At 57.0% G+C, this 24,073-nt stretch overlaps 1 protein-coding gene across 7 annotated transcripts in view; it reads left to right on the top strand.

Moving 5' to 3' along the window:
* Positions 1–24,073, top strand: part of CACNA2D2 (calcium voltage-gated channel auxiliary subunit alpha2delta 2) — a 139,107-nt gene that overhangs the window by 64,179 nt on the left and 50,855 nt on the right. For all 7 annotated transcript variants that reach the window (XM_082413115.1, XM_082413117.1, XM_082413114.1 and 4 more), the window contains exon 3: positions 3,840–3,956. In XM_082413115.1, the coding sequence (XP_082269241.1) occupies positions 3,840–3,956 (117 nt within the window). The remainder of the gene's footprint in view (positions 1–3,839; positions 3,957–24,073) is intronic.

Here is a 24,073-nt window from a genome sequence, read left to right as displayed (position 1 = left end):
CCGCTCTCCCTGTTCCTCAGCCCCTCTGTCGCTGTGTCTCCTGCCCTCCCCCACATGTCCACCTGGCTCCAGCCAGCCTGTCCCCTAGTCTGCTGCCCTGTGCCACTACCATTCCCCATCTCCTCTCTCATGGCTGGCATGGAGCTGTCACAACCTGTAGACCTGCTGGCCCCCCTCTCTCTCTTTGGTCCGGCTGCCTGTGAGAGCCGGGGGCCACGCAGGCTGCGCTGCTGTGGGGGCCGTTGGGTTTTTCCAATTGCCTCTCTGGGCCGAGGACACCAGTGGGCATGCAGTCCTGCTGTGGTTGTTGAGGCCCTGCCCCCGGTGCACCCTGGTCTTCCTGTTGCTTCCGAGCTGACCCCAGGGACCAAGGCTAGAGGCTGGGGTTGAGGGGAGCCAGCTCTGGCTATGCCCTGGAGCTGCCCTGGGCTCTCCTGGGCTTCCTCCTGGACCTGCAGGTGGAAAGCACCTCCCCGGACCACATCAGTGGAGAGATAACCTATCCCCCAGGGTGGGACCATCTGCTGGGCTGTGTCATTTGGATCTCTGGGACACGGGGTTCAGCTCAGGGCCCCACCCTAGGGGACAGGGACAACTGGAGCAGGTCCGGGGGAATGTTGAGAGGGGTGAGGTACCTGGCATGGAAGGATTGAGGGCTGTTGCATCTCAAGGGCTCATTTGGGATTGGGGGACAGGCTTGGCTAGTAGCTCAACCAGCCTCTGCAGTTCTGGAATTCTGCCCTCATCTCACCAGAAACTCCTTCTAGCCCATTTCCCTACCCTCACTCTAGGGAGGATTTAGATAAGTGGGGAAAGGCGGAGGGGAAGTAGGCACAGCGTAAGCAAAAGTGCAGCAGTGGGAATCAGCATGGGCTAGGGACGCAGAGACCTGCATGCAAGTGCCAGGTCAGTGAGCTGGAGAGGCCTCGAATGCTGGCACCAGGGCCCAGCAGAAGGATGTCATGGTGGCTCTTTGGGTAGACCCAGGAAGAAAGCATGGCAGATGCAGCCCCAGGCTCCAAGGGACAGCACACCTGCAGGCAGAAGTGGTGGAGTCAGACCTAGGTCACGCTGGCTCCAGAGCTCTGCTTCTGAACATGGAGTTGGGCATATGAATTGGCTGACGGTCCACTGCACACAGGCCTGGTGCCTGGGGAGAGATGGAAGGGAGCTGGCCATGGCTGTACACTATCCATGGTGTCCCTGTGTCTAGGCTCCCCTGTTATCACCACCAGGGCTGAGGCCAAGGTGCTGGGGACAAAGACAGGATAGCTGATGGAGGGGGTGCTGTCCAAGGAGGCCCTGGGTGGGGCTGGAGGCGGGCAGACCCAGGGAGACCAAGGCTGCCTGCCCAGGAATGGGAGCCGATGACTTTGGATCCTAAGTGTGCAGATCTAGCCAGGAGAGAGTGGAGGCAGGGAGGAGACTGTGATTCCTTCTGCAGAATTCTGGTGATCCTAAACGATAGCAGCAGTGACAAAAGTATAGGCTCCTCATGGCATGAATCTTTTGGTCCTTGGTCCGCCTGTGAGGGGAGGACAGCCATTCTCTCATTTAATAGATCGGACACTGAGGTTCAGAGATGGGGTATTTCTTAGCAGGGTCCCTGCTTCCAAGCCCTTGCATCAACTGTCAGGGTCCTCTGGTGTGACCCTGCCACCTGGAAACCCACTCCCTCTGCGGCCCCTGAGCCCTGGTTCAGTCACCATGCCAGGTTGCAACGGGCATCCTGGACGCAGAGGGGAGGGCCCCCAGGTTCCCTAAGGAGAGTTGTCAGGAGGCTGCATGGTCCAGCCTCCAATACTAGGGCTGCCGCCACTATGGACAGCCCTGATTGGGGCACCTGGGAATGACCTTGACAGGGGAGTCAGTTATGGGAACTTTATCCCCTGCCCTGAGAAGCCAGGTGGCTGTGCCCCCTGCTGACGCCAGTGGGCCACGGTGTGCTCAGCCGAGGTTTCAGCCAGTGCGGCTGAGACGAGGCCTCAACACACCCAGGGGCAATGGTCCAAGATTGGGAAAGGGTGTATTTTTAATGTCTTGAAACCTGCGAAGAAGGTGTCAGGGAAGATGGGTGACTGGTTTTTCCACTCACAGTCGTGTGGCCTTGACCTATCCTTTCCTATTTCTGAGCCTCGGTTTCCCCAACAGTGGGCACCAGGCACCAGGCTCCCTGCATTTCTCAGTGATCCCCAGGGTCTGACCCCTCCTTGGCCTCAGCCTCCATCATTGTCTTCCATCCGGGGGCCTCTGTCCGGAGGCAGGCCCTGGGGGGCCCAGGGAACAGCCTGGCCTGGTGCCCACTTGGGGCCTCCATCCTCCCTGGCCGTGTAGCCAAGCCTGCGACTCGCCCTGTAATCGCTGCTTCTCTGTGGGAAGGAGCGACTTCACCACAAATTATTTTGTTCCAAGAGAAGGACAAAAAGAAAAGAGAAGCCGGGAGGGATGGGGGGCGGTGGGAGGAGGAGATTGCCTGAGCCAGCTTTGAGTGGTGCTTTAACCCTTGGACTGCCAGGCGCTGGGTGGGCAGCAGAGCAAGGGCTCTGGAAGCACCCGGTCCCCCACCTCCTCCCCCTGTCAGATGCCAGAGGCCTTTATCTCCCCTCATCTGGCTGTCACTCTACTGACCTTATCTCCCCTGCCTGTCTGTCTCTCATCAGCAGCCTCTCCCACCTCCTTATCTCCTCCTCATCACCTCCTCTTTGTGTCTCTCCACATCCCTCCACTTCTGCACAGCCTGATGGCAAAGTCTGGTGGCAGCAGCTCAGTTGTGGCGACCAGCCTGTGACCTCTGGTGAAGGAGCCAGCTTGCAGCACGGACTTCCTGGGGTAACCTGGATGGACACATGGACTCATTCAGGCTCAGAGGCACATGCAGGGGTGTGCAATGCAAACACACATATGCACACACACATGCACGTGCACACACCCAAGACCCCAGCCATGAACAAAGACGCCCACAGAAACCTGCTTCTACAATTCCCATACAGCCCCCAGGCTTTATCTAGTGGCCCTAACCCCACCCACCCCAACACTCAGGCTCGTGCACACAGATGGATGTGCGTCGAGCCATAACACACACATTCACACATGCAGATGCAGACCGTCAGATTTACACCCCCAAGTGCATGTGCGCACAGGCAGACCCCACCCCCCCCAAGGAAGAGGGAGAGGGCAGATTCATTCCCCCCATATGCCTCTTTCTCCCTGGTCCCTGCCCCCATATTCTGTGCCCAGAATGACAGAGGAGCCCCTAGGGGCACCCAGAGCTCCCGCAGTAGTTTCTGCAAATGCCCTGAGGGAGCACCAGCGAAAGGGGGTACTGATTCCTGAGCCTGTGTGGAGAGGTGGCTGTGTGTGTGATGCATGTGTGAATGTGTGGGTTTATGTACACACGTGGGTGTGAGAGCATCTTCTTGTTGGTATGTGGTATACAATGTGTTGTCTATTGGCTCCATCTCCCCTCGACACCCTGCCTCCCATCCAGCCCACCCTCCCCACTCTGCTGCTCTTAGCCACCCTGAGCTGGTCAGGGAGGTGCTGCTTACGGCCCCTGGAGGAGGAAACCTGAGTCCCAGAGAAGGTGGCGACAACCTTGTCCCACCAAACACACACAACCAATGCAAGTTGTGGAGCTCATGGCCTTGCACTTCTTCCAAGTCTATCAGAGCACTGGGCCTAACCCCAGACCTCCCTGTTCTCTCTCAGTGGCCAAAGCCAGGGTTGAGGTGGGGGTGAGGACTGTTCTGTGGTGAGCTATGCAGAGAGGGTATACGGGCACCATGACATGGGGATGTGGGACCACCCTGGCCTCACCCCAGGCTTCTGCTTCTTTCCAGATCTACAAAGACAACAGGAATCTGTTTGAGGTGCAGGAGAATGAGCCTCAGAAGTTGGTGGAGAAGGTGGCGGGGGACATCGAGAGCCTGCTGGACAGGAAGGTGCAGGCCCTGAAGGTAGGTGCGGTTGTTTAGGTTGAGAGAAGACCAGGCAGAGTGGCCTGCACTGTGAGGGCAACGTCCCCACCCACCATGAGCACACAGCCCTCCTGGCCCTCTGAATTCAGGCTGGGCCATCACTGGCAGAAGGTACCACGGGGACCGTGGGCAGCTGTGGTAGGAGCGGGATAGTTTCATCTGGAGTAGGCTGCGTGAGTGGTGACCTGGGGCCTCGGGGGCCCTGTGTGGATATGATGATGGCAGGCCCCACCTCTCCCTTCTGTTGGGAAGGTGGGCTGCAGGCTGAGGCGGAGGGAGTGTGGAGGGCCCTGAATGCCTTGCAGAGAAGGCTAAGGCCACGTGATGCTGGGAGCTGGAGCTCCAATTCTGCCCACGATTTCTCCGCCTCCCTCTGGGCCTTAGTCTGCCCATCTATACTGAGTGTGCCTGTGAGCTCCAAGGCACCATGGTCCTGTGAGATTACAGGACCTGCTGGTCCACTCTGACCAGGTCTATGAAGCCCACAGACCCCGGTACTCAACCCACCCCAGGGAGAGCAGGTGGGAAGGGGCTTCTCGAGATGCAAGGTGCCCTGGGCAGGTTGTGCAGTAAAGAAGGGAGGGGGGTTCAAGCTTCCCCCAGATCAGAGGCATAACTGCTGTTGCCCAAGCCTTTGTCAAAGAGATGAGTCCAATTAAAAGGAATGAAGTACTGATACACACGACAACATGGATGAATGTGAAAACATTACACTAAGGGAAAGAAGCTCGTCACAAAAGACCACCTATTGTGTGATCCCATTTCTGTGAAATGTCCACAATAGGCAAATCCATAGAAATGGAAAGTACATTAGTAGTTGCCTAGGGCTGGAAGGGAGGGGATAGGGAGTGTCTGCTAACGGGTACAGGATTTCTTTTGGGGGTGAAGAAAATATTCTAAAATTAGATTGTGGTGATGGTTGCACAACTCTGAATACACTAAAAAAAACACTGAATTGTGTACTTTATGTGGGTGAATATTATGGTATCTCAGTAAAGCTATTTTTTTTTTTAATGAGCAGGGCCTCACATGTCATGCCCAGGCTCGGGCCAGAGGCCTGGCAGGGTCAAGTCAGAGCAGCCAAACCCCCACCACATCCAGGCCCAGGGAGGGAACTGTGACCCCCTTCTCCAGGAACTGGGCCCTACTGTCCCCCTGAGATCCCCTGCCTGCCCCTGTGTGACCTGGGATCATGGACTAGGGAAAGGCTGGCCTCCTGGGACCAGAGGAGGTGGGCCCTGAGGGCCTCCCACCCAGTGTGGAGCCGGAGGACCCAGAGCTGGGCCCAGCCTGACCTTGGCGATCTCCTAGTCACAGGTGGGGACAGTTGGAGGAGTGAACTGTCATGGGGAGGAGGCAAAGCCAAGCCTTTAGCTGGGCCGGCCGTCCCTGTGGGGGTCCAAAGGTGTCCCCCTGGTTGTAGGAACCATCTGCTTGCCTCACGCAGCCAGCACGCCATGTCCCACCTCCTTGCCTTTCCTAGAACTGGGCACCACCTGGACACTCTCCCCTCCTTTCTCTAGTTCTCTGTCTCTTAGTCTCTCTCTCCCTGCTTCATTCCAGACCCCCTGTTTGCCCACTACTTCCTTGCTTTGCTGCGCCCCCCAGCCCAGGCCACCAGCCCTGAACTTGTGTCGAAACCATCTGATAGATTTGCGAAGGGGCACCCTTCATGCCTTTAGGCCTGCCTCCCACCCCAGCTTCAGGACGAGTTGCCTTGCCAGGGGGTGCTGAGTGGTGGCAATGACAGATGCCCGACCTGCCCTCTCCATGTGGAGCCCAAGGCCCAGCCCCTGCCCATCCCCTCTGAGCATCACAGGGCTGGAGTCGTTCCCCAAGCTCCTTTCCCCACTCCTCGATGAACAGCTTGGGGGTGGGGGAACCCAAAGCCCGGGGTTCCGACCCGAACTCTCTCCCTATACCCCACATGGCAGACTCTGCCCGGTGAGGCAGTGCAGATGTCTGCCTCCTTCCCACTGAGTCTGCAACCCAGGCACCCGTGGCCTGGTATACAGTTGGTTCTCAAGGGAGGAATGATAGGAAAAGGCACTCACTGATTAGGTACTCAGCGTGTGCTGAGTCTGTCACGCGTCATTCTTACAGCAGCCCCCTGAGAGAGACACTGAGACTCAGACATGCCATGCATTAGGCCAGGATATGGCAGAGCCAGGATTTTAACCCATGTCACTCTGACCCTAAGCCAGGCCCTTGACTGCCCACATTAGTCCGGAGGTGTGCATGGAGCCCAGCAGTCTCCTGGCCAGTGAACTTTCCCTACTGCAGCGCCCCCAGCTCCAGGCCCAAAAGATGCTTCTGTCCGTATCCCCAGGCGAAGGAGAGGACTGTCCTTTTCCTGCCTTGGTCCTAATTGTTCAAGATGAGCTTTGGTCTTAATTACGTTTTAAATTTGCTTTTAATCAAGTTCTGGCTCTTTTCTCCTTTCCCACATTTGTTTGCAGCCTGAGTACATATGGAGGGAGGGATGTTGGGGGTCTGGACCCCTCCACACTCCAGTGTCCCTCTCTCCCTGGACCCCATCCAGTAATCCAACTTAAATCCCCTTGCTCTGGTCTGGAATTTTAATGTGGGGCTTGCAAGGAGGGAACTGAGCAGTGCCGGCCGGAAGTTCATTATCTCATCTTATCAGGGACAATCAGATGTTTGTAACAAGTTTCTCCAAGCTACACAGAGTGTTTTTCCAGGCCAAGAATCAGGCAGAGCAGGCCAGGTCAGGGACTTTGCAACACAGGCAACCATCATCTCCAAGTCCAGGAAACCTGCTGGGGTCTCAGCTTAGGAGACATGGAGGGAACCTTCTAGGAACTTCTGCTATCCAGGGAGATGGGTCCTCTGAGCCAGGCCTGCTCTGTTAGGGTCTTGAGTCCCAGGAGGGGTAGGGAGGTGCCTAAGTTCTTTTTTATTTTTATTTTTTTTTTGATTATTTATTTATTTATTTTTGGCTGCGTTGGGTCTTCGTTGCTGCGCGCGGGCTTTCTCTAGTTGCGGCGAGCGGGGGCTACTCTTGTTTGTGGTGCGCGGGCTTCTCATTGCATGGCTTCTCTTGTTGCGGAGCACGGGCTCTAGGCACGTGGGCTTCAGTAGTTGTGGCACGCGGGTTCAGTAGTTGTGGCTCATGGGCTCTAGAGCACAGGCTCAGTAGTTGCGGCTCACGGGCTTAGTTGCTCTGCGGCATGTGGGATCTTCCCAGACCAGGGCTTGAACCCGTGTCCCCTGCATTGGCAGGCAGATTCTCAACCACTGCGCCACCAGGGAAGTCCCAGGAGGTTCCTAAGTTCTTATAGCACATTGGAGGCAGAGCTGGACCCAAATCAGGACTCTCCTGTCCTCCTAGCTGGGGCCTCTCTCAGAGCCCCTTTCTCAGAAAAGTCATCTCTTGGTTGTATTCCTTCCTCCATCCATTCTTCAACATTCACTAAAGACCTACTGTGTGCCAGGCTGGTGCTGGGGATGCAGTGGGAAAGGACAGGCCCTGTTCCTATCTTCATGGAGCTCTCAGTCACATCCTGTCCCAGGCCTTAGTTTCTCCCTCTGTGAAATGGGGACAGGAGACTGTCGCTGCCAGTACTTCTGGTTTCACAGCTCCAGGAGTCATCATTTATAAAGGCCACAGTGAAAACAGTGTCTCTGAAGGTTGTGCCACCTTCAGCACCATTCCTGGCACCCCTGCTGTGTGGCTCAGGGGAGAGGCCATAGGAGGAGGAGGTGAGGAGTGACCCCAGTGTGGGGCATTCCAGCCTGCTGTCAGGGACAAGGCCAAGAGCAGTGTGGCTCAGTGGGCTTGGTTCCTGGAGAATGGGAAGCCCAGGGCCAGAGCAGCCAGGCCAGAGCAGGTTCTCAAGGGACATCAGTGTGGCAGCTAGAAGCCTGAACTCAGGGACACCCTTTCACCTCCAACCTCAAATAAGGCAGAGGCAGTGAAGAGTCCTGGCTGAGGTCCAGGACCTAGAGACCTTGGCCCCTGAGCTCTGCCCTCCCCACCATGCCCATGTTCCTCATGCTCTACCTCAGCTACTTCTCACTGTCCCAGGGGCCAAGACCCTTCCAGATGCCATGCCTTTGCACCTTTGCCTTCATGCAGTGTTTTTGTTTTGTCTTGTTTTTTATATATCTTTATTGGAGTATAATTGCTTTACAATGTTGTGAATCAGCTATATGTATACATATATCCCCATATCCCCTCCCTCTTGAGCCTCACCCCTCTAGGTCGTCACGAAGCATCGAGCTCATCTCCCTGTGCTATGCAGCAGCTTCCCACTAGCCATCCATTTCACATTTGGTAGTGTATATATGTCAATGCTACTCTTTCACTTTGTCCGAGCTTCCCCTTCCCCCCACTGTGTCCTCAAGTCCGTTCTCTACGTCCATGCAGTGTTTTTAACCCTGTTGGCACATTGGAGTCACCTGCAGGGCTTTTAAATTGTGATGCCCAGGCCCCACCCCAGACCAAGTATAGCAGATTCTGTAGGGGTGGGGCTGGGCTTCAGTATTTTTCAGTGCTTCGCAGATGATTAAGTGTAGATTCAGAGCTCAGGACGTTTCCCCTAAAATGGCAGAAATAATTCCTTCCCACGATTACTGGCCTCTTTCTGAGTGCCTACCAAGTGTGCAGCCTAAGATGAGCCAGAACACTTCAGAACTCTGCAAATCCTCCCTACAGCACAACTCTCATCCCCATTTTACATTTGAGGAAACAGCCCCAGCGAGGTTACACCACTGGCCCCATGTCTCACAGCAAAACCAGACTATAGATCCAGGCACTTGGGCTCCAAACCCCAGAAACTGCCCCTCGACACTGCCCTCCTCTGTGCTACCGCTAGTGGCCACATGGCACTTGCTATCCACAGGGGGACAGGGCCAAAGGAAGAGAAGATGGGCCCCCTCTGGCAGGGGGTTGCTCTGGGATGACCTAGTGACCTTGGGCAAGTCCTTTTGCCCCTGCAGCATCTTCCTTGGGCAGTGGAGACAAGACACTGAGCAGCCCTCTCAGCCCACCCCCATGTTGCCCAGATGGATGGGACAGGGGGAGGTACGTCTGTGGCTCTGGTTCTGGGGGCTCCAGTGGGCAACGTTCCCACCATCAGTGGCCTCTCTGGGGAGCAAGCATCATTTAAAGAGTAAAATTAAAAACCCTTCTGCACACAGCCACCCTGCTTTTGCCGCTAATGGCCACTTAACCCAATTAAACTGATGCATTGTTGGCAGTGGCTGGGTCCATTCAGGAACTGGGCTCTGGGCTGGATGTTCAGAGGAGCAGGAGGAATGAGCGACGGGGAGAGCCAAGGGGCCAGGACTGTGGGACAGAGCCCCCCACCCCACCCCAGTCAGGAGGGAGAACGTTCTGCCTAGCTCCCACTTACTCGCTGCTTCCTTTCTCAGGCTTCGCCTAATGCAGGATTTCTCAGTGTTGGAACTATTGACATTTTAAGCAGGATAATTCTTTGTTGTGGGGGGCTGCCCCATGCATCGTAGGATGTTAAGCAGCATCCTTGCCCTCTACCTGCTAGATGCCAGTAGTACACCACTCTCCCAGTTATAAGAACCAAAAATGTCTCCAAATGTTGCCAGATGTCCCCTGGGGGCACAGTGCCCTTTGGTTGAGAACCACAGGTCTAATGGGACAGAGAGATGCAGCCATATTAAATAGAAGCCCCATAAGCAGGGGGACATTGGGGACCACAGAGAGGTACAGACAGAATAGAGCAGGCCCAGCAGGAGGAAGATCCCTTCAGTTCAAGGGGGTAATAGCAAGCTTGGGGCTGCCTGGAGGAGGCATCAAGGATTTGGGGGAAAAGTTCGGCATTTGGGGCAGCTGGAGGCAAGTTAAAAGCTGAGTCCACAGATGCATTCGTTGATGGGGGTTGGACAAGTAGATTGGCCCTGGGAAGACATGGCCAGAGGTATCACCTGCTGCCAAGGCCTGGCCCAGAGTAGGAGCCTTATGAACATTTGTAGAACAGTTGCCAGGGCTGTGGCTCCAGGCTCTGGCTGGAGGTCAGCCTCTGGGGTCTGACTCCAGACCAGGGAAGCTCTAAACGGCACACTAATGGTGGACAGACAGGCAGGGAATTCTGTAGCATTGGCTGCCTCCACCCACCCTTCTCTGGGCAATTAAAAGGTGTTTATGTGGGACTGGCGGTGGCTTCTGCCCCCTCTCCATTACGAACATTAAGAGATCTTGACCCTTCCACTTTCCTGCTCTTGAAAGGAGCTGCAGACACGTGGAGCCAATTAGGTGCGCGCGTGGGCGCTGAGGGCCTGAGCAGCCTTTTCTCCCTGATTGCAGCGTTTACGGCTGATTATTCTCCCCTCACCCAAACAGCATCTCCGCATCCTGGCAAGGTGCCACTGCCACCCAGAGGAGCCAGCTGGGGCCCCCAGGGATGGGGGAGCGTTGAATTAGTGAATGGGCATCCAGTGAGTGCTGATTGTGTGGGAGCCCTTGGGCACCCCTGCCTGAGAGCGACCACTCAGGAATCGGGGTCAGAGGGAGCCCCTTGGAGGAGCTGGCCTGCCTGGGTCCACTCGCCATACACCCCAGGGTCCTGGGGCTCATCATGAGCTTTGAGTAAAGATGCTACTCCCAGCAACTGGTGGACGTGCATGTGGGACGGCCTCCCCTTCCTGCATCCCTGCCAGGTGGCTGAGAACCCAGAGACCCCCTCGAAGTCCCCCAGGCTGAGCTGGCAGGACAGGGAGCTGGCCTCCCTGGAACAAAGAGGAAGACAATGCAGGAGGGGCATGGCTAGGGGGTGGCCGAGGATCCTCAGGGAAGATAAGTCATTCCCTCCTCTTTGCCCACCTGCCCGAGCTAGTGGGGGTCAGGAAGGGCTGAGCTGTGGGTTTGGGGCTGGACTTCCCTGGTCCCGGGATTGCCCCTGTGGAGCAGGCCCCTCTCCTGGCTCCTCCTCCAAGGTGCAGGGGCCTCAGGAGGGGTCAGAAGAGCTGTGGTCGTTCCTCACATCCACTAGCCGAACGAAGGGTCTAGGGGCCTGGGGTGCGATGTCCCTGAGGGCCACAGAGCCTGGTGGATCAGCCTTACACCCACCCACCCTGCTGCTCAGTTCTCCCCCATGGCTGAAGGTCAGGGGGAAAGGCTGACTGCAGCCACATCAAGCATCTTGCTTACCCTGACCGACAGCGCCCACCACCTGTGGGATGCGTGGCTGAGACACCTCAGGCCCAAGTCTCACCCCAAGGGGGTGTGTCTGAGCCTCTCGTGCCCGATGGCCCTGCTCATGATGCCAGTTGCATCCCCTGGGAGCAGCAGTTAGTCTCCCTGTCATTCACTTGCTCACTCAGTCATTAAGCAAACCTTCTCCTCTGCTCTCAGCCTGACCCTAGGCGTGGTGCCTTTCTCCACTCACTGTGAGGCAGAATTCCTATTTTACAGATGAGGAAACAGAGGCTCAGAGACAATGGCAGCCCAGCCACTGCCTGGCCGAGACAAGGTCACGATTCCCCCTGCTCCCCTGGCTCCTGAGCCTGTGTGCCTACCCCTCCCAGAGCTCCCAGGGATTGGGAGAAAGCAGAACCATGCTGGCTGGGGCAAAGAGGAAGAAGCCCAGGGTTGGGAAGGGAAAAGGTGAGGGTCTTCCAGGCAGAGGGCAGAGCACAAGCAAGGGCCTAAGGGCAGGACCTCTACTGGAGGACCCTGGGGAACAGCTGGTGAGGGTGGCTGGGATGGAGAGGGCTACAGATGCAGGCTGGGAATCACTGCCGTGAGTTCCCTTTTTAATACCCCTACACCCTGCCCACCACAAGAGGGGGAATCTAGGGCGTGGGGGGTGGGTTTGGCCAAATTGAGAAAATGAGCCCTGGGACCAAGGGTGATTCACTGGACTCCACTCCCCAGAGGCCTGCACTGAGGGAGGATCCTCTCCTGCTTCTGCCCACCTCCCTGGGAGTCCTAGCTGGCAATGGGGGGCAGATGCTAGGAAGCAGAGTAAAGGGCCTGCAGGTGCCACTGGGACAAGCCAGTCTAATTCAGGATCAGAGAAGTGAGAAATTTAATTGAGTTCTAATAGTGTCTGGCCCTTTGTTCTGAAATCCTTGTGTACAAGGACTGGGGGAGGTAGTGTGCATCTAAGGCAAAGTGAGCTAGTGGCCCTCCAGGACCTTAGACTTCGAGGAGACAGACAACAAGCTACGAGGTCAGTGTGCAGAACAGCTGACATGGGAGGGGCAAGTCTAAGAAGACAGCCTGGAGGAGGTGGCATTTGAGCTGAGCCTTGGAAGGTTGGGGTGGGGGATGCCCAGGATTTCCAAAGCTGGAGAAAGGGAAGAAGGAAGGCACTAAGCCCTGGCCTAACAGTGAGAGGGAGCAGAAGTGACTCAGGCTGAATCTGCTGAGATAAGGGTTGTGGGCTGGGAAGGGAGCCAGGAAGGTGCAGCCTGTGTGTAACTGTTTCCACTGGCGGGGAGAGAGGATGGGGAGGTGACAAAGGCACGGGCCAGGGCTCATCGCCTGAGTTCTGAGGTGGTCGCTGTATATCTGCAAGCATGGCCCCTTCGCTATACAGGCAGTCCTGGGAGCAGCTAGTCACCTCTCTCAGCCCGTTTTCTGTGGCTTAAGATACACAGCGAGCAGTGCCTCTGCTGTGGCAGAAGAAGTGAGTCATGGGGGTGCTGGTGGGGAGAGCACAGTGCCTTGGACCCAGCCCCAGGGTGGGGGGCTCTGGGGTGCTGAGAAGGCCCTCAGGCCCCTCATGGGTCCCTCAGCTGTCTTCTCTAAGCCCACACCTGAAGGCTGGACCAGCCCCCAGCACCATGGTGACCCTGGGCAAGGGCCCCCGAGGTCGACCTTGGCTCATCACGTCATGGAATACCAGTGCCTCAGGTGTCCTTTGCTTCCTTCAGCCTCTGTTTACTGAGTGCCGAGCACCTGCTGTGTACAAGTGCCATTCTAGGTTACTAGGTACAAGGACAGTGTACCTGCAGGGCGCCTCCCTTGAGGAATACAGTTTGCTCAAGGTGACAGTGATGTGACCCATGCCACAATGTGTGGAGCCGGGGTGGTGAGCCCGTGGATATTGACCAGGCCTAGGGGACTTTGGGGGGAGGGGAGGGTTACTGGAGACGCAGCCAGGCAGAGGAGAGTAAGGAAGAGGGTCCAAGGCAGAAAGCACAGCAAAGTACAAAGGCCAGAGGTAGAGTGTGTGCGTGTTGGCATGTTTGGGCGTCTGCATGCGTGTGCTGGCAGAGGGCCTCGCTGCTGGCCCGGCTCTGCAGAGCATGTGCACAGATGCACCGTGAGGTGGGCCTTGAGGCAGAGGTGGGAATGGGCTGTGCCCAGTGCAGGTGTCGTTCTTTGGAGTCTAGCTGAGACCTCACCTAGTGACCACAACCTGCACAGTCCTGTCCTTATACTACCCCCAAAAGGACCTCTGGCCAAGAGTCCCCCTCAGAAAGGTGCAACATGGCACATAATACATGTGACCAAGCGGTGGCCAAGAATTAGGGGCCTCACCCTCTGCGGTGCTGTGGCCCCCACGCTACACTTGAGTGGCACCGAGCCCTTGGCAACTCACATTCTCTGAGCCTCGGTTTTCCTGCCTGTACAGTAGAACAACAAACATAGCCTCAGAGTTTATGCCCAGGCCTTGGTGACACCAACTGAGCAAGGGACGCTCATGGGGGCATGATGTGGGATAGGCCCCAACGGACAAGACTGACCTGTGCTCCTTCAGCTCCACCCCGTGTGTGGGCCAAGCCTCGGCTGTAGGACCTCGTGCCAGTCCTCCCCTCTCTGAACGCCTCATCAAGGGCCCGTCCCCAGCTCCTACCTCTGTGGGCCACACTGTCCAGGCTGCTCGATGCTTCCTGCCTCCTGGCACAGGCCTTGGGGCCCTCGTTTGAGAGGCTGGTCACGGTTGCCAGGCCCTTTGTTCCAGCCGTCCTGTGTTTGCCCACTCTGTGCCTCGGCAAATGGGAGTTGCAGCATGTTTGCTGTGTCAACACCAGCTGGAGCCTAGTTATCAAGATAGCCGAGGTTACGAGGCCCCATCCACCAGCTGCCCGGGTGCCTAGGCTCCAGCCCCTTCCTGGCCAGTTGGGGTGGGTAGGTGAGTGGGCAGCTCCCATGCCCTACCCATTCACCCCCAGGACTGCCAGGCCTGGGCTGGGCAGGTGTTTGGAAGCAGCAAAGGCAGCCCCAGGCAGGGAACGGTACTTAGGACGGGCCAGCACAGTCTCCCCTTGGCACAGCTCAGGAGGACTTCCTGGCAGAGTCAGCCTTCAAGCCATTGAAGGCTGTTTGGGGCTTCTCCACCCCCTATGGAGAATCCCTTTGACCTCCCCAGTCCCAGCGCCAGCCCTCTCCTCCCTGGGTTCCCAGTCATCAGATCCAGAAGTGTCAGAGGAGAGGAGGCCTGAACAGTCTGGCAGACGGACAGATGGATGGACAGGCAGTGAGACAGGGTCCAGGCAGGGGATCAGAACTCCAGGAGAGGACTCAGGGGGCCTGAGCCAGGCAAGCTGACATCCATGTGTGAACTGTGCAGGCGTGGGAAGGTGGGGGAGCCACAGTTCTGGGGAGGGCAGAGATGAGCAGCCTTTGGCTGGCTGGTGGCTGGTACTGAGGGGTGCCTGTCAGAGACAGACAGGGGAACAGAGGTCAGAGAGGGGGAGCGACTTGCCCTGAGCCTGGGGAGAACTCGGGTTCCCACCCTTCAACCAAGGCTGTCCCACCACCTGGGGGCCTGGTCAGTTGGCCACATGGCAGAGCTGAACCTTTAAACCTTACTTCTGAATGAGACCCCCACCCACTTCATCAGTAGGTTTTCCAGAAATGAGCCTTTGAGGGTGACTCACCCAGGAGACAGAGGTCTCTGAGGCATGAACCATGCAGCTGGATCAAGAGGCAGAAGAGCTGAGTGAGGTCTCAGCTGCAGCACTGATGCATCAGCTGCACGGCCTTTGCTGGTGATTTCCCTTCTCTGAGTCTCAATTTCCTTATCTATAAAACGGGGTGATAAGAGTCCACCCGGCGGGATTGCCGAGAGGATCGTCTGAGGTGAGACTTGGCCAGCTCATAAACATGGGCGTGCCATGGGGTTATCGCTGTTACAGGGAGGGGGCTTGGGCCACAGGGAAGATCCCCATCCCTTGACCTCACTTTGGGATTTCATGGAAAAACATCCCAGTTACCTGGAAGCACAGAGAAGTGGCACTGAGGCTGAGGCTGTGGGGATGGAGAAATTTGCCTCTCAGAGGGCAGGGAAGAGCATTCTGAGAAAGGGAACAGCGTGAAGGGGCCCTGGGGGTGGGGATGGAAGAACACGCAGAGTCCATTATGGCTGCTGGATTAGGTTGGGGTAGGGGAGCAGGGCTGAGACCCTCTGAGTCTCCAATGTGCATACCTAGGCCTCCTTTTATCAAATATTCTTCTGCTAATCTAATCTTCCTGGGTGACTGCTGTGTAATTAGCTCATTTTGCAAAATATTGCATCTGTCATATTTTCCCCTTGCTTTTTCCTTCTCCCAGTAAATGGTAGGAGTGGACAGGGACGGGGAAGATGTCTAAGCATGGGGCCACCTCATGGGTCAGCTCTGGCCCTGCCCCCTCCCTGCACACAGGGCCCCTCACATGCACCGATACATGCACAAGGCCCCCTCAACACACATCCCAGACCCAGAGCCTGGTGAGCAGATGGAGGTCAGTGGGCAGAGCCCGGGAGTGTCAGAGCCCTTCCAGTGTCAGGAGGAAAGGATGATGCAGGCCTGACCAAGCCCTTCCCTGAGGGCACCTGTGCACTCCTGCTCACACCCAGGGACTGCTGAGGCCCAAGCTGGGCTCAGACTAATGAGCTACTAAGCGGCTTTGCCCATGGTGGACATGTATATGGCAGGCAGGTTGGAGGTGAGTAGGCAGGGACGAGGCAGGATGCCACATGGCCTCTGCTCGGCACATGTGGCCATACGTGAACGGACTGAGCCCCAGGTGTGCAGCAAACACTTGGTTAATACGAACCCCAGTGATCTTTCATTATTACCTGTCTGCCCACTGTCCCCCGTTAGACAAGGTCACACAGAGGGTGGGTTACCCCAAGCCCCCACACACTCCCACTCACCCATCCCAGCCAGGATCTGGTCCAGCTGTGAGATGGGGGCTGTTGGAACAGTGGACTGTGGGCAGGGTACATGTGGAGCCCCCCCAGTGGGTCACATGTGGCCCAGGCCTTGTCCCTGACCCAGCATGACAGCTCCAGCCAGGGAGGTACCGGGGCAGGTACCAGGCCTCAGCCTCACCCCTGGGAGCAGAACATCCTCCCTCCCTGGCCCCAGAGGTGGGGCCGAGCAGAGGGAGCAGCACAGAGGGAGCCATCTCTGCTGAGCCCGCTGCCCCCACCTCCCCCACCCATTCCCAGATGGAAAACCAGAGGTTTCCGAGGCCTCATCTGCACTGAGAGCTCTCAGTGGCTCAGAACCCGCTGCAGCGGTGGACTCTGGGCGGCTGGAAGGATTGGGCTCAGAGCCCTCAGTTGGTGTGGCCTACTTTCCCTTGTGCCCGACCCCCACTGTCTCCCTGCCTTCTCTTGCTTTGACTCCCTCAGGTTGTGAATTCTCTTAAACTTTTAATTAAAAACATTCTCCTTTCTCCCCCCAAGGTTTGCTTCCCTGTGATTTTCCTCTTAGAAGGAGAGATGGGGGAAGGGGGCAGAGGGCAAGCAGTGGAGGTCAGGCCTTCCTGGGTCTCCATGGGGGACCCAGGAGAACCAAGGCCTGGCCCAGAGGAGGCTACTGGCTGCCCCCTGCCCTGTGTCACCCTCCCTGGCTTCCCAGCTCTGCCAAGGGAGGCATTTCTGAGGGGTCCAACCCTGGGTGCCACAGCCAGATTTGAGGAATGGCACCAGCTCCCAAGGGCCCTTTGTACACTCCTACCATATCCCACAGAATCACTCAAGACTACGACAGCACATGCCCAATTGCAGTAAGTAGAAGGCACCCCTGTTTTCCTGTGAGAGTGCTGTGAGCTCCGTTGGTCACAGGTCGGGGAAGTGCCCCACAGGGTTACTCATCAGGTAAGGTGCAGCCCTGGGTTGTGTCATGGGCCTCAGGGTCACCAACTGGGTCACAGATGCTTCATATGTCAAATTCCCAGTTCAGTTCAGGGGTATAAGTTTAGGTCCTGATTCACAAGATCAGGGCCCGAGGGATGCTGAGGACACAGATCCCTGATGTCAGGGAACCAGAATAGCTTCTCTAATTATGGGGCTGGAGGCGGGCTGGCCTGTCCCCCGTGCCCCAGGCATCAGCCCATTAGCCTAGCCCTGATTCTGGAGGGAGATGCCACCATGTCCTCAGGTTCCCATTTCAGAGTTGGAGCCCTCTAAATGTCTAGAAGTTCTTCCTTGTGTCAGATCATTATCCCTCTTGCTGAACCCTTTCCTTGGCTCCATCTCTAGAGAACTTTTAGGCCTCCTTGTCTGTAAGTCCTCCCTTGCCCAGGAGACACTGAATCTCCAACTCCTCATGTTCCTGTCACCTCCCAACTTGTTTGCAGGTGAGGGCCTCCATCTTAGGGCTTCCAGGCCCAGCCCAGAAAGCCTCCCATAAACTCACTGCCTCATCCAGGCACACCCCCACGTCCCATCCTGAGATGCTGCCACAGCAGGTTGTACCTCTCCCACCTCCAGAGGCCAGGCTCCCACCTAGCCCCCAAAGGCCAAGGGACTCCAGCCAGGCCCGAGCCCAGGGGAGGAGCAGGGACATCGCTAGCAGGGCCTGCGCCTCCATGGGGCCCACCCCACACCCCCTCACCTCGTTCTCCCACTCCAGCCTGCATCAGTGGCAGGGGACACCCCTGGCCTTCATGGGGTCATCAGGATGCCCCAGAGAAGGGGCTGCGATGAGGGCATTGAGGGGCTCAGACACTCGCCTCCTGGGCTGCCCTCAGCACCCTCCTGACACTCCCTGCATGTGTCCTGCTTCACAGACCTGGAGGCCACGCCAACCGACCCTGGGAACCCTCAGGGAGACATCCCCACAGAGGTGGGTGGGGCCACGGCAGGATTTGGGGAATTGGCTGGGAGGAGGGGTGGTCAGGCCAGATGGGGATACAACACAAGCAAAGGCAGGAAGGGGCTCTGGGCAGGGACTGGTTGGAGGTGGGCGCAGTGCAGGGCCAGGAAAGTAGAAATGGCAGTGGGAGGCCTCGAACCCCAGGCACAGGGATTTAGACCCCAGGCACTGGAAGCCCTGGCAGCCTCTTGAGTAAGACAGGGGTATTACTCATTTTACAGCATATGTTGAGCACCTGCTGTGTGCCAGTGCCTGTGTTGTGGCCTGACCCAGCCCCCAGGCAGTGCCCACTTCCCCTACAGATGCTCTGTGGCTCTGGGATGGCAGAGTAGGGGTGACCTTAGGGGAGGAGCCTGTGCATCCCCCACGGGTGGAGGAGGAGAGGGGCGGTATAGCCTCTTCCGGCTAATAGGAGCAAAAGTATGGTCCTGCCTCTCACTGCCGTCTCCTCCTGCCTCGCTTCTCCACAGGACCCATTCAATTCCAAAGCTGATACAGATAGGGATGGAGGGCTTTTCCTCCCATCGCAGCACATCTCAGTGCTCCCTGAACCTGTCATGCCAGGCTCCACTCATGCATTCATTTCCCAAGTGCACACCTGTGTCTACTGTATGCCAGGCCCTGTGCTGGCTGCTGGGAACTTCACAGTGACAGAGGCAAACCTGGTCCTGCCTTCTGGGACCTTGTGGTCCAGATGGAAGGCAGAGGATAGACAAGTAATGTGAGGATGTGTAATGGGGTGGCAGAGGGGTGGCAGAGGACAATCACAGCAGGGAGGCCAGGGGCATGTGTCAGCACCCCCGCCCCCCTCCACAAATGCAAACCTGGAGCATGAGCAGGAGTGAAGGCAGTGAGAAGGAGGAGACAGCCCTTCCTCCTGGCTCAGGGTGGAGCCCCATCTCCCCACCAGGGACACAGCTTCCTGAGCATCAGTGGAGTCTCCCGTGCCCCTGCTGGGAGCCTGAGTGGGCAGGAGCATCCCCCAAGCTCTGCAGACACCAGCATGTGCCCAGCAGGGCCTCTGTGCAGGTGGTAAAATGAGCAGGGTGGGCACAGCAGGCAGTGCTGCATCTTCCTGGGTTGCCCAGCCCCAGGCCACCCTGAGAAACTGCTGGCGTCAGCAAAAGAGAACTCCAAGTGCCCTTTGGAGTTCACAGCAATGATGAGGGGACCCACCCAAGGCCAAATGGCAAGTGGAATATGTGTCTGCTCATGGAGGGTTGTGTCTGGTTGGAACATGCCCTGTGTGCACATCAGGGATGGTACTGGATGGATATGCACGCCCATGTGTATGGCTGGTGGGGTGATGCCGGGGCTCTCTGGGGCAGAGCCTGTGTGCATGGGGGTGTAAGATACGTGTGTGGTGTGTGCTGGAAGAGTCGGAAGAGCTGGGGTAGGAAGGGAGTGGAGAGCTCTACCACCTCGAGGTTTCTACTGCACCAACATGGCCCATCTCACTTGTAGGCGCTTGTGTGGGTGTGCTTCAGGCACCCACAAACGTGTCTGTGTGTATAAAACCATGTGCCCGTGTCCCATCTCCCCATCTACAACCACAGGAACTCACTCAAGGCCCAGGCCCTCACGTGAGTGCCTACAGTTGGACGTGCACACACTCGTGCAGGTAATACATGTACAAGTGTGTGTCTTGGCCCACGCTTGCCCACATGTGGTATCTATCTGTGTGTACCGGGTAGACACACACGCCCATACACATTCCTGCCTAGAAAGCCCTTGTCACTCCTGGTACGCAGCCCCGTCACAGCCATCTCATTTCTCTCTCCAGTCCCTGCACCACTGCACCAACAGGCAGGCAGGCCCAGGATGAATATCTTATATTACAGATGGGGAAATTGAGGCACGGAAGGGAAGAGGGACTTGCCCTAGACTCACCAGCTACACCTTGGACCCAGGTCTCCCAAGATCCCATCTAAGTCTGACACGGTCCCACTGCTTGTGCAGTATCTCCCCCATACTCCCCTGCAGCACCCATGGGGTCCAGGACAGAGGGTTGGGGTTTGCAGTGCACCCGCATTCTTGTCTGCTCTCCCCTCGAAAGGGGCTCCCTGAGGCCCGTGGTGAGGAATGCCAAATCAGCAGGTGTATCCAGGGTCTCCCCACAATGGAGCCTCTGAGCTCACGGTTGTAACATCTTGGGGAGGAGAAACTTTTTCCCTCTGGGCCTCACGCACAGAGGTGGCCAGCCTACAGGAGAAATAAAGGTCTCAGCCAGGCCTCTATCACCAACCGCAACACTTTGTCCCCCGCCGCCTTCCCGGGACTCTCTCCTCTCCTATCTGTCCCTCTGGCCCTGCCTCCTGTCTTCTTACCCCTCCCCACTCCCCTCTACCCTCCAGGGGTATTTCTGGGTTTGTTTCAGCAGCTCCTGTCAAGCTGCTCAATCTGAGAAGCTCTCAGAGGTAGGCCGTTGCCCTCAGCCCCCACAGACCCAGCTCTGGCCCCAGGGGGGACACAGGAGGAATCAGACCCCACTGTGACCTCAAGAGAACCTGGCCCAGGATGGCCAGCCTTGTAAACCAGACTGGCGCCTGCCCTACGGTAACCATGGCTGTGAGAGGCTAAGCAGGAAGAGGCCCAGCACAGAGTGCAACTGAGCCGGGCATTAAGAGGCAGGAAACAATTGTCCAGGTAGAGGAGGAGGAGAACGGCATTCCAGGCAGAGGGAGCATCAGGTGCAAAATCATGGAGGTGAGAGAGTGTCATGATAACCAGGCATTATCGAGCCCCTGTCTCATGCCTTTGAGTGACTGTGCAGCTAGACATTCATTCATTCTTTTGTTTATTCACCAAATAATTACCAAGAGCTGGGTACTAGGGCCACTGGGATGGAAAAAAACAGCATTGTCCCTGCCTCAGAGAAAGAACACTCTGCTGGGAAATTATAGGACAGAGCAGTGAAGTCCTTGATGAGGGCACGCAGGCACTGATGGGGATACAAAGGCATCGGAGGAGTATGATGGAAGACATATGGGCATTGTGGGACCCCCAAGGAGGGGTCTGGCCAGAACTGGGGCTTATTTGTCAGCCTTTTTTTTTTTTTTTCTTCATTTATCAGTACTTGGTACCAGGTCCTCAGAGGCCCTCATAGCTGGAAAGGCCCTTGGCAGTCCAAGTCTATATCCTTCATGGTATAAACAGTGAATTGGAGGCCCTAGGCCCGGAACTCAAGTCTCCATGGCTCCTTTTCAAGAGTGTAGTTGTATTGGATAAAGCAAGGATTGTCCATAGCCAGAACCAACCCTGGACTCACACAGGACTCAGTGCTTCCTGTGCAACAGCTCCTGCAGCCCAGAGGTAGAATTGCAGGCCCAGGAGGCTGCTTTGGGCTAAGTGCCCTCAGAGTGGGGTCTGTGTCCTTCTCCGGCTGGCAGGGGCAACTGGGGACCTTGGGCATTTCATTGAGCCTCAGTTCCCACCACAGAATGGCAGCGTAGCTCCTGGCTTGCCTACCACACTGGGTGGTTGTGAAGATGGGGAGTGCTGGCTCCCATGACCGAATCTCTCCGGGGGACTTTCTGCCTGGGCGGGGGCGGGGGGGATCAGTAGGGGGGGTGACATGGGGCTGCCCCCCGGCACAGCAGCAGGGCTGATGGCTGGCTTCCCTTCCTCCTCAGGGCTCCCAAGCCATCCGTCACTTATAAATTCTCTTCATTTCTAAATAAAATGATTTGTTAATTTGAGTGAGTGATCGCCACTCGTCCGAGCCTTTTTGCAGGCTCGGAACAGCTTGTGGGCTCCTGGAGCCCCATGCCGCCAGCCTGGCGCAAAGTTGGAGGGGTTGTTTTCGATTTAAATGTGAATTGAATGAGGAGAAAAATGTTTCTCTTGGCAATTCCATAGGAGCTCGCTCTTCTGACAGATGTTGGAGTTTATTATCCCATCGGGCCAGCGTTTTGTCGAGCAGAATTGCTAATTATTTCAGAGGCCCGGCCACAGCCGAGGAGGGGAGGGAGGTGGCAGGTGCGGCTTTGGGTGGCATCTGTCAACAGACAGGCACTGGGATGCTAGGCTCAGCCCGCCATCTCCCCACTCCCCTCCCGGGACCTGCAGACATATGTGGGCAGGGGCTGCCCTGCCCCTTGGTTTCTGCTTTGTGGAGTACCTGGAGGAGGCAGCAGGGTCTGTTCTTGCCAGCACTGCTTTGGCCTCACAGTAAGGATTTTGTAAGGTCACTTTGGGAGCCCTGGATTGCTTGTGGGTCATGGGTGGTGAGCGGGAAAAGGCTCCGGAGAGGCCGGTGCTCTTCTCACTGCGTGAAGCCGAAGTTGTTGATTGTAAGGACCGCACCTGGGCAGGGGCCCTGATTGCGCAGGCGTGTGGCTGGCTATGTTCACAACCGTGGGCTCTGTGTGGTCACGTAGGGGCTTGGCATGACCGTGTGCTGTGCTTGCGGGTCACTAGCCGCCTGGCGTGACTGCATGTATCTATGAATAAGACGTCTGTGGCTGAGCTGCTCAGGCCTTCGAGGTACAGGTCAAATTCATTCTGTCCCTGGTCCCTGCACTGCAAGGCAAGGGAGGCCTTGGAAGACAGGTGGCCAAGGGGACTGGACCTCAGGAGGGGTGGGCTAAGGCTGGCCAGGGTGCTGCTCAGCCACTGTCGGGGTGCCCCAGGTTTCACGGGGTCCATGGTGAATGGACTCTGGGGGTGGGTTTCCTGGTCTCTGGAGATGTGGCCCTGGCAACCAGGCCCCTGGCCTCCCAGTCCATCCAGCCCAGGGGTATTAACCTCACACCTGGGCCAACTTAGAGCAGGGGAGCAGGGCCAGGTCCCCTGACACCCAGCAGGGGACCCAAGATTCCTGCTGGACTGGGTCTGAAGGCCTCCTGACTCCACACAGCCCGTGTCTGCCTCCAGTTCACCTCTGACGCTGGGAGGGGACAATTCCTCCTGCAGTATCCCCTGAGAAGCACGCCCAGTGAGAAAGCCCCCACCTCTGCCCCCTTCCTGAGCCCAAGACAAGAGTCTGGGTGCCCTGACTGCCCCCAGTCCTAGCCAGCTCAGGATCCAGCACTTTATTCTCCCCATCCTTGCGTGTCTGACACCCTCCCCCTCTCTGCCTCCACCCCTGTTCTCCACCCACCCCCAGTTCCAGGCTAACTGAAGCTCAGCTCCCTAGGTTAACATGAAGGCAGCAGCAGCAGCTGGACAGGATTTTATAACCCTGATTAACACTGGATTCCCTGGGGTCCCAGCTCTAGAATTGTGATGCAGGCCAAGACCAGCAGAGCAGAAGGCAGGGAGGGTCCACCCTGGTGCTGGGTCAGGGGAGATGGTCACTGCAGCTGGGCCCCAGAAGATAGCAGGGAGGCCGGTGGCCTCAGTCTCTCCCCACCTTAAGTCCTGGACCCTGGCAGCCACCCTAATGGGGGGGTGGGGAGAGGGTGCCCAGCCACCCCCAGGCTGAGATCCTGCCATGCATCTCTGATTGACCATGTGTCCCTGGGAGCCAGGCCCTCTCTCTCCTCTGGATAAAACTCCACTGTGACATCCTTCCATTAAATAGGGCATGTTCAGAAGAGAAAATTGCTACTATTTTCCCCTTTTACTTCACTGTCATCAAAAATTGATCCCATACTGCATCCTTATTTCAAAGAATGAGCTAAAAAAATAAAATAAAAATTCCCACTCCTCAGAGTGGCAGCTGCATGAAACTTCCCATTCCTCCCACCTCGCCCCACCCCCCAAAAAAAGAAAGGAAGAAAAGAAAAATGTGGCCATGGAAGGACCATGCAACTGCCAGCCCTTCTGGAGCTGTTGAATGTGGCCTGGCTGTGGCTTTGGGAGAGAGGAGGGGCAGGGCCCAGTCTGCGGGCAGAAGGGGATTTCTATCTGGTGAAATGTGATAGAAAAGGGGTAATTGGGGGAGGTTAATTTGGATCTAAATGGAGCAATTCGTTATCTCAGTAAGAAGCATCTCATTTGCCAGGGAGACGGCTGTGCCTGCCAGCCAGATGCCGGCCTGCCCGTTGGCAAGGCAGTGGCTCAGAGCAGGGCCCTGCCGCCCCCCCTCAGGCGGTCTAGCCTCACAGAGCCAC

This window comes from Balaenoptera physalus (genome assembly GCF_965194825.1).
Source record: "Balaenoptera physalus genome assembly, chromosome: 11".
Lineage (NCBI taxonomy): Eukaryota > Metazoa > Chordata > Mammalia > Artiodactyla > Balaenopteridae > Balaenoptera > Balaenoptera physalus.
This window is presented reverse-complemented; position numbering and strand designations above follow the sequence as displayed.